Source organism: Crocuta crocuta, unplaced genomic scaffold (genome assembly GCF_008692635.1).
Source record: "Crocuta crocuta isolate KB4526 unplaced genomic scaffold, BGI_CrCroc_1.0 scaffold260, whole genome shotgun sequence".
Classification (NCBI taxonomy): Eukaryota; Metazoa; Chordata; class Mammalia; order Carnivora; family Hyaenidae; genus Crocuta; species Crocuta crocuta.
Window position 1 is genome coordinate 7,710,147 of NW_027527525.1, and position 10,938 is coordinate 7,721,084.

Genomic DNA, 10,938 nt, shown 5'->3' on the forward strand with positions numbered 1-10,938 from the left:
AAATTGAGACACTGATCACTAATGGCTGGGAAGCCAACCGCACGCAGAAAAAAAGATAGAAACATTGATCCATGGAAATGACATGTGTGTTTTTGACAACATAGAATCTTATGGTTTGAAAGGACCAGCATCGTGGTCAAAGTACTTAACACCTGCTAGAATTTTGCAAAAGGAGCAATGAAAGTAAAACAGAACAGCAACAAAACATACACATATACTCGGATATATAAATGAAGGTGCTAATGGGTCCCTTCCATTCAAATTCACAGGAGTCCAGGAGATGAGGGGTTTTGTGTACTTCAGGATGGAAAGCAAGTGATGAGAGTGATGAGAGAAGTAGCACATACGGGGCATTAAGTGGTTGGACAGCGCCAGCTCCAGAAACAGGTGAACAGAACTGGGATGGAGGCAGAACACAGGAGAGACAGAATCCAGGGTGGCTGTCGCTGTCGGGCTAATATCCGAAACTCTATCTTCTCTGGGGTCCGACAACACACCAGAGTTACTGAGTTAAATATTTAAGTACTTGACACAGCTTATTCTTTTCATTCCCACAACAGCACTAAACACGTGGGAGGTAGGTGCCGTCACCACTCCAATGTCATAAAAAGGACACTGAGGTCTACAGAGGTAAGGTGACAAGGCTAGAATCAAACTCGTCTGGTTCCTACTATCACGCTGCTTGATCCGACCCCGCTGACCTACCTGCCCAGGTACCAACCCGCCCATCACAGAGTAGGCTCTTCTGTGTGATAAACACATATTTCCAACTCCCTCAAGCCTTGAAAGGCAGCCAGAGTTAAGGAGGGGGTGTCTTCTCTAATGGCTGCCCTGGAAAAAATAAAAACCAAGCAAGCTAGGATGGAAACGGACCACAGGAATAGCATATCCGCTCAGACACGGACCACGGGGGAGACCTGAGACCCAGCCTCTGATACTCCCGGACTACGATGTGTTCCCCTCTTTAAAGAGCTGAGAGATTATTCCTCTTAGACCACCCTGCCTTTTGAAGTCCTCTCACAACTCACCTCCTGACCTGAACTTCAACTTCCCCTGCACTTGACACTGCTTCTCCAGCCATTGACAAAACCAAACCTCCAAATTATACAATGGTATTCAAAAGAGAAAATAGGCGACTGCATTATTTGAGGGCAAACGACAAGCTCAAAAAAAATTTTTTTTAATGTCTAGAGTTTTGTCAAATCGACTTACACGTAGAAAATAAGTATTTAAATATTTTCTATTTAAATAAATTCTTAAGAATCTTACAAAATCGACTTCATTCCTGGCAAAGAGAAAAGCAAATGAGTGATGGAGTTTTCCCATATTAAAGGGAACAGTTATGTAACCATCCCGCGTGAAGAACCAGGCTGAAGTCAGAATGATAAAAGCCTGAAATAGCCCTGCTTCTTTCCACAAGTTAAGATCATAGTGGGGGATTCCACGTGCAACATACTTCTCGTACAGCCTCTGTCCTCTCATGAAGGCCTTCACTTCATTGTCCAGCGGGAAGGTGCCATCATCCTTCCGAAAGCGGTAGAAGAGTTTGACATCCTTGAACTCCTTATGTTCATCACACACTGAAACACAATATACAGAGAGAGAGACCAATAAGAAAAAAAATATATATATATCCTTTAATTCCTCCTATGTAGTGAGATGCTAATTAAGACTTGTTTCACTACCTAAATTTTTAAGCACACTCCTCTATGATTTCATACATGTATTTAACACAGTACCTGGAATAGAGTGAGTACTATCATCATCACCATTGCCATCACTTCATTATCCAGTAAAAGGGTCACAAAATTCAATTCATCATTCATTCCACAAACTCTTCTTGAGCACCCTGGGGGAGGTATCAGCCTCAAAGAATGTGAAATCCAGTGAGATAAAGAGCAACATCAACATGTAATTAAAATATGGTACGACAGGGCAATGAAAGAGATGAGGAGATACTGAAGTGAGAGACCAAAGAACCCCAGTCACCTCACTACAAGGAATGGACACTTCTCTGAAGAGCTTGCATGTAGCTGGAGACCTGAAGAATGGATAGAAAATGGGCAAAAGCGAAGAGAAAAGGCATTCCAGCCCAAGAGAGCAACAGCATGTGAAAGGTCTTGGTCAGTTTCAGAGATTTCAAGGAAACATGTTCATGAATGTTCACGGAGCCATTGAGAGTAACAGCAAAAACGTGGAGACCCCTTCACTGTCCATCAGCAGGACAATGGGGAAAGTTACAAAGGCATAATTATATAAGACACACGTAGCAGTGAAAATGACCAAACATGGGTGAATCTCACAAACAGCATCTTGATCGTGCTGTAAATGAATAATCATGCATTTTTATAACGATTCAAAGCACTAACAACAATATGATACTTTGCTAAGAGAGGCACTACAGAAAGAAAAACGTATGAAGAAGTAAATGGAAATAAACCCAAATGCCTCTTGGAGGAAAAAAGGGAGTGTCACTGGGGAGAGGTGCTCAGGAGGCAAAGTGTTTTATCTCTTACATGGGTAGGTTCATATCTGGAATAGAAGACGTGGCCCTTGGCGACCTCCCAAGTTACCTTGACTGTCAGTGGCCACCTCACTCACCATGATGAATGATGCCCCGGTCTGCTAACTTCTGCATAAGTTTGATTGCTGTTTCTCTGTCAGAAGCCTCTTTGTGCTCAATCAGCCAGTCAATCAGTTCTTTCGCAACAAAGCAGTTTGGGTAGGTTTTGAGATGATGTCGCCTATCTTTAATAACCTTTTCTTCATGCAGCCTGAGCCTGGAAAGAAAGTTTGGCAATCACTTTAGGAATTTTAATGACAACACAAATCAGTAAGCTGCTTTCAGAGCTCAGTAACAAGTGGAAGCTGTAAATGCGTGAGAGTGCCATTCACATCCCTGGATGGGATTCTACGCTGCCAGGGCCCAGAGGCCCCAGAAAATGATTGCACTCCCAGATCTAGAGATGCTGCGAACAGATGGGAAGGAAAACAACCATGGACAAGCTACAGCTCTCCTGCCACCCGGGGACTGAGAAAAGCTTTCTCACCCTGCTCTGCCTCACTGCCTTGTCTTAATTCCTCCACCAGTGGGCTTATGGCTTCCACCAAACGGTAAACAAAAACTCTAGATACTTGCGGAAACCAGGTTCTTCCTCTTCATCACAGAGTGCGCAAGGTCCACCACATCTGCATTGATCACGTACGTAACAGATACAAATGAGGGCCTGTCCCCTGCCCACTAGGCATTTCCAGACATTAGAGACATATGTGAGAAAGTACACAAAGATCCTGGCCTTTGCCTGTCCTGCTTTCTATAGGGACAACAGCTCATCCTTACGTGACGCTTACCAGGTTCCACGTGCTTATTTGAGCACTTCCCATAGATGCACTAGTGTCTGCAACAGCCTCATCAGAAGTTCAGAAGTTTTTTTTTCCAGCCCTTTTTTTTTTTTTTTTTTACAGCAGACAAAACTGAGGCCCCAGAGAGATTAAGTGACATGTTACACAGCTAACAAGTGATGAAAATTAGATTTGAACCTGATGGTCTCACTTCAGAGTCCCACCTCCAAACTGTCACATCCTGCGGCCTTTAGCCAGGGAGGGATAAACCAAAAATCCAGGAGAGATAGATTAAAGCTGTTGGACAAACACAATTTATTTACAGGCTGATGGAGTAGTGTGGAGAAAAATGGTTGACACTGAACCTTGCCTTACTCCTTTCAGAACTCAGTGACTTTTTTCCAAAAGAGTCTTTTTTTAAATGTTTATTTAATTTTGAGAAGGGGGAGGGGCAGAGAGAGAGGGAGACACAGAATCTGAAGCAGGCTTCAGGCTCTGAGCTGTCAGCACACAGCGTGACGTGGGGCTCGAACTCACAAGTGGTGAGATCATGACCTGAGCCACAGTTGGATGCTCAGCCAACTAAGCCACCCAGGCGCCCCTCCAAGAGTCTTACATCTGCCTTTAAAAAAGAAAAAGTTTCCTCCATTTGTTTTTCCTTCTCCAACAGCCTTGCATATACTTTTTAATTCTTGAGGGTTTGAATGGGGCGAAGATCAAGATCAGCTTTCTTCCTGCTTTGCCCACGTGGTCTTGTGCTCCTAACTTCATTTTCTCAACTGCCACATGAGTAATGCAGAACAGCTATATGCACTTGGCACGTGGCTTGATGTCTCTTTCTTCCTCTGTAAAACGGAGGCAGTTATGCTCGGCCTATGCTTGGTCATGTTGCACCTGGGCAACATAATGTCTATTAAGCACCAGCACCCAGCACTGTGCTTGGCACAGAACAGGCCCTGACCTCCTTTCTTCTACTTCCTAAGGAAGAAAGTAGATGAAACTCTACTGCCTGCTTTTCTACCAGAGTTCACCTAATGAAATTTAATGGGTTCTGGCACCCCAGAGGGTAGAGTATAAGTTGGGAGTATTCTGGGCTGGGGCTCTGAGCCTTAGATCTCTTTCTTGCTACACCACTGTTCCAGGCTAAAGTGTAATCCCCTAAAATTTAGATGTGGAGGCCCTAACCCCTGGTACTTCAGAATGTGACTGTATTTGGGGGATTCTTTTATTTATTTATTTATTTATTTATTTATTTATACAAATAGTTTATTGTCAAATTAGTTTCCACATAACACTCAGTGCTCATCCCCAAAGTGCCCTCCTCCATGCCCATCCCCCCCTCCCCCCACATCCATCAGTCCTCAGTTTTTGTCAGCATTCAAGAGTCTCTCATGGTTTGCCTCTCTCCCTTTGGGGGGATTCTTTTAAAAGGTAATTAAGTTAGGGGCACCTGCGTGGCTCAGTCAGTTAAGCATCCAACTTTGGCTCAGGTCATGATCTCGCAGTTTGTGAGTTCGAGCTATCAGCTCAGAGCCTGGAGCCTGCTTCGGATTCTGTCTCCCTCTCTCTCTGCCCCTCCCCCACTCATGCTCGGGCGCACTCTCTCCTTCTCTCTCAAAAATAAACAAATAAACATTAAAATAAAATAAAAGGTTGTCAAAAGGAGGTCATAAGGGTGACCCGAATCTAATATGACTAGTGTCCTTATAAGGAGAGGCGATTAGGACACACTCATGTACAGAGAGAAGGTCATATGCAGACACACCGAGAAGGTGGCCAAGGAGTGAGGTTTCAGAAAAGCCAGGCCTGCCAGCACCTCGATCTCAGATTTCTAGCCCCAGTACATTTCTGCTGGCCAAGCCGCTCAGTCTGTGATCCTCTGTACTGGCAGCCCTAGGCTAAGACATCCAGGAAGTGATTAAGACTGGAGGCATCTGAGCAGTCTGGAGCTGAAGTGCTCGGCTGAGACATCGGAAGGGAGAAGGGAGAGGAGGAGAGAAATGAGGGTCCCAACTTCTATAGGCTGCACAGAAAGAAAACAATCAGGGCACCTGGGTGGCTCAGGCGGTTACACGTCCAACTTCAGCTCAGGTCATGATCTTGAGATTAGGCCCCACATGGGGCTCTGCGCTGATGGCACAGCCCTGGTTCGGATTCTCCCTCTCTCTCTGCCCCTCCTCCACTTGCTCTCTCTCAAAATAAATAAATTTCTAAAAATTTTAATTGAGCTCCTACTATACGCCTAGTATTATACATATGCTGGCTTAACTTCTGTGGCCTGAATGTTGCATGCTCCCCAAATGCATATATCAAGATACTAAACCCCAAAATGTCAGTCACAAGGGCGTCAGAAACACGAGACTAGGAATATGAACACCAGGTCCTGACACTGCTAGCAATTCCAGACAATCACACTTCTGAGCACCAGCATCTTCCCTGAGAAAATGGGGATAATTATATCCATGATGATTACTTCACCACACAGTTACAAAGTTCATTAATAAAGATAAAAACAGCATTTGAGCCCTTACTATCTGTTAGGCTCTGTTTTACCTGCTTGACTGGCCATCAATCCTCATGACAACGTTATGACGCAGGTAATGCTAAAGCCACAATACCAACGTAGAGCTGTAATTATTGATAAAAAATAAACGAAGTCTAATAAAAAAAAAACATGTTCACACAGGCATGCTCAAGTCTTACATGAATCCTAATTAATTCGGTGACAATGACACTGAGTAATTTGTTTAACATGCTCAAAGTGGCAGAATGTGAAACATTAATTCTTAGACATGATGTCTGTCAGGAATCCAAGAATAATGAAGACCAATTTATTTAGAAATTGAAACGTGGAACAAGCTACCATCTAATTTGGTGGAGGAGGAATATGTTATGAGCCAAGAGATGAGATTTAGCTCCTATAAACTTTCCAATTAAAAAAAAATTATTAGGTAATTTAAATACTACAAAATAGAACCTTTTAGTTACTATCCTTTCTTGAACTCTGAGAGTGGTGCTAATTCTCAAGCATTCTCGAATCCTGCCGATTCTCACCCTGCACAGAGGGGAGAAACCCTAAGTACCTCTTCAGCTCCACCAGGGCCTGGTACATTTCCATGTTTTAAAACCTGAACAGACAGATGATGGAAGGGAAAAAACTCTGTATCCAAGAGATACTATATTTTTAGACAGGTTGCCAGGGTCAATAATGGCGCTACCTACCATCTTTTGACTTATTTCATAGTCAGAAATACAGAATTCTAAAAATGAACATTAAAAATTGTACATTCTAGGGACACCAAGGTGGCTCAGTCTGTTGAGCATCGACTCTTGACTTCGGCTCATGTCATGATCTCAGGGTCGTGAGATGGAGCCCCACATCAAGCTGGGTGTGGAATCTGCTTATGATTTTCTCTCTCTCTCCCTCTGCCCCTTCCCTGTTTGTGCTCTCTCTCTAAAATAAAATTGTAAAAAAAAAAATTCTGCATTCCAGGAAAAGTATCACAATAAACAGATAAGAATTTTCACACTGCAAACACATAACCAAGTGGTTCTGCATAGCATTGTGGGCACATAATGTTTGCTGAACAAACAAATATCCAAGGACACTAACAGAAATGACGCCATTTCCAAAAAGGGAAGGATGCTTCTCAGTAACTTAATAGGAGTGAGTCTGACTCCACAACTTAGTAACCATCTATTTGTACAAATGATGCTTTCAATTCCAGGGTAATCAATTTCCAAAGTTTTAATCCCTGTTGTATGTGTCTGAGTGTTTTTCAAAAAAACATTTTCCTTTTACTTGAACTAAACTTCACCCCTCAAAACATTTCACAATTTAAAAAAAATTTTTTTTAATGTTTATTTATATTTGAGAGAGAGAGACAGAGGCAGAGTATGAGCGGAGGTGGGGCAGAGAGAAGGAGACTGTCAGCACAGAGCCCTATGCGAGGCTCAAACTTATGAGCCATGAGATCATGACCTGAGCCAAAGTCAAATGCTTAACCCACTGAGCCACCCAGATGCCCCTGGTTGTCACAACTTTTAATACGCTAATACGATTGGAGATCTCCAAAAAGGGAATAGATTAAGGAGTATTTCAAAGTCTTAGGGAAAAATAAAACTGAGTAGCTAAGCCTCTCATGGAATAGAACAGCTTCATAAAATGCTGAGCAACGGCCTAAAAGCCACATTTTTAAGTAATCTCCATACCCAACACGGGGCTCAGATTCACAACCCTGAGATCAAGAGCCACACACCCACAAACTGAACCAGCCAGGCACCCCCTAAAAGCCACACTTTTAAATATACCATGTTTCCTGGACACGTTGGTCACATTGTCTGCCAAGTCCAACATCCCCTTCCATTTAAAACTGCCTTCCACCCCTTACCCACCTCAGGCAGGGTTCATAACCTTAGGCCTGTTCTATGCCTGGGGCAGTTCCTCACTGACAGAGCCCTTGACCTAAGGTGGCCCCCGCGCCTACATGCCCAGAGGCAATTCAATGAGGAGACCAGAAGCACAAGATCCTACCCAATTCAAGTTACAGTAATTCGCTATAGCCAAGCAGAATGGCTCCGTCCAAGATTTAAACTGGAGCCAAGATTTAAACTGGAGCCCAAGTTTTCAACCTCTCTTTGTGCCCTGGAGCACTTTCTTCAAATGCAAATTACCCAGGTGTAAATGTGTAAAACAGAGCCACGTGGGGTGTTCTAGCTAAAAGGCTTCCAGGTCCAGAGTATTTGCTTGTTTTCCCATTCGGCTCTCCCACCTACACCCTTACATCCCCAAGACTATCTGCATGGACTTCGTAGAGCAAAGGTGAAAAATTCCCAGAGTAGAAGACACTGAAGAAACTGCCGGACCATGAGTGAGAGGCAAGCAGGGAGGCCAGCACGGCGAAGCTAAGAGGGCAAGAGAAAGAGCCCCCGATGTCACAAATGAGGGACGGCAAGGATGCCTGTCCCTGAAGCGCCTTGGTTCCTTAGAGTTTTCCAGTTCTTCTTCCAAGCTATGCCCACCCTAATAATAACCAAGACAGTGTCAATCCCTTCAGGTGGCTGAAGACGCCTTGCTTCCCGGAATCAAAAAGAACCACACCTGGCCAGGCTCTAAGGAGGTCTTCCATCCCAGCCGGAGGCCTCCTCCAAGCTGCCTCACCTCTTTCTCACCTCCCAACCACAAGGGCACCTGCCTTGAAGTCTAGATACACTGGACTCTTCTCCCTCCCCTGCACACGCCATCACCTTCCACACCTCTGCTCAAGACAGAGACCCTCCTTCTGCTTCGGTAATTCCAAACATGTTATTTGCTCTTCAGCTTAAAAGGCACCTCCTCTGTGAACACTTGCCCAGCCTCCAAAAGCAGAACACCTTTTCCCTCCCCTCTCCCACACTATCTTAATGCCACTAGGAAAACATTCATCTCACTGCATTACTCTCAGATGAGAAGGATACTTATTTATTTTTGTAATTCTAGTGCCTAGTGCATAGTAGGGGATAGATTCTTGTTGACATGAAGAATCCGTCTGCTCATACAATGCACTCAGTGTGGAGAAGGCATGGGGCAGAACAGTCTTTTAACATAGTCCAAATCAATCCACACTGAACCACTGGGAAGAATAACCATCCCTATTTTAGTTGCATTTTCAATACCACTGGCCATGGAGTTGAAATACAAAAACCACCTTCCCGTCGTTCATCTCACACAGCTGGTTCACAGGCTTTAGATTCAAGGTGATTTTGTAATATTCTATTCCTGTCCAGCAAACCAGCTGCGGGACTTGCATCAGACAATTTCCTCTCCCAGCCCTAGGAGAACAAACACTACTGAGCGCAGGGCGTTAATAATCGCTGCAAAATTACCGTCCATCTGATAAGAAACGCAGAAATTGTTTTTTGAAAAATAGCTTGCAGGGCACTGCACAGGTTGTGGGGCCCAGGGAACAAAGTGGGGGACAGAAAGCACATATTGTCATTTAAAAACAGCGTCATAAATCTCAGCCAAAGTAAACAGTGTAATTAAAAAACACAGCGAGCCAAACAGTGAGGCTGACAGTGTGAGCCTTGTGACTTGAGCAACAGCACTGACACAGACGTGCTGTAAACCAAAGCTCCTGTCTTTGCCAGATGTTCAGCCCTAGCTCATATCTGTCCTTGGGGATCAGAGAACTCAGAGAAAATCACTCTTGATCACCTACCCCTGAAATGACCCGAATCTAAAAGGGTGAGAAAAAAGACAGGAACAAATGAAATCTAACCTTTTAATGTTTGAATTTACTTTGTAATTAATATTTCAAATTATCAAAACAATACATGCTCGTGATAGATAAAAAGAAGCTCAAATATGTATAACACGAAGCTGGGTACTGATGATGAGCTGATTAATTGTCGAAGCCAGGAGACAGGTGCGTGGGGGTTCACTACTGTATTTACTTTGGGGTGTGTTCAAAATTTTCCTTGACCCCCACTTTCCAAGAGAACCCAACATTAATTGTTTCTTATGTATTCTCTTATGTGCATATGTATGGCTATGCTTATGTATACATAGTTATGTGAAATAGGCTCATGATACACATTTCATGTAGTTTGTCTTCAAGGAGATGCTTGGAATCTCCCAAAGTGATAAGAACAACAGATAGTGATAGGAAGGAAAGAGCATGAAACTGGTTAATGTAAACAGAGGACATGTGATTCTAGAAAGCCAGAGGGAACTGGTCTCACACCACACCACACACACACACAGGCACGCTATACAGAAAGCTGCAGTGACCACATGTCAAACGTTCCACCAGCAAGACCTCTTTTCAGGAGGCTAATAAGCAATGGCTCTGTGAATCAGGAACAAAGTCAGAGCAACAGTTTCCATGCAGAGCACTTCCAGGACCTCGCTCAAGTCAGTGCAAAGAAAAGTCCCATATGCTGTGTATCTTATAACCACAACAAATTGAGATGGTAAACACACCCAGGACAGAAGCATGTTTGATTCTGAGTTCCATATATCATTCACTATATTTGAGATCTTATGAAGGAGTAGAAGCAGAAGTAATAACAGTCATTTATATTTAACATCTGAACACAGCCACACGCTATCAGAGCTAAGCCCAACAATATCCCTGCGATCAGGAAGGCATTGTCATATTCACTGGCAGATAAAGAAGCAAGTTTAGAAAAATTAAAGTGACATGCTCAAGTCACATTTCAACCAGGAGTAGTGTCAGGACTTGAACCCAGATCTTCTGAGTTCTATTTTTAGAAAGAGGTCCGTGGGGCGCCTGGGTGGCTCAGTCAGTTAATTAAGCGTCTGACTCTTGGTTTCAGCTCAGGTCACAATCTCGCGGTTGGTGACTTCAAGCCCTGTGTCAGGCTCTGTGCTGGCAGCGTGGAGCCTGCCTGGGAGTCAGTCTCGTCTCTCTGCCCCTCCCCACTAGCTCTCTATCTCTGTCAAAAATAAATAAAAGTAGGGGCGCCTGGGTGGCTCAGTCGGTTGGGCATCCAACTTCGGCTCAGGTCATGATCTCACAGTTCATGGGTTCGAGCCCCGTGTTGGGCTCTGTGCTAACAGCTAGCTCAGAGCCTGGAGCCTGTTTCATATTC

General features: G+C 44.0%; 1 protein-coding gene across 1 annotated transcript in view; it reads right to left on the reverse strand.

Moving 5' to 3' along the window:
* DEPTOR (DEP domain containing MTOR interacting protein) overlaps positions 1-5,921 on the reverse strand; it is a 93,280-nt gene extending 87,359 nt beyond the window's left edge. The window contains exons 1-3 of the mRNA XM_077764857.1: positions 5,896-5,921; positions 2,602-2,780; positions 1,457-1,580 (exon numbers count right to left, since the gene is read on the reverse strand). Coding sequence (XP_077620983.1) covers positions 1,457-1,580; positions 2,602-2,780; positions 5,896-5,921 — 329 coding nt within the window. The remainder of the gene's footprint in view (positions 1-1,456; positions 1,581-2,601; positions 2,781-5,895) is intronic.
* Positions 5,922-10,938: the final 5,017 nt, after the last annotated feature.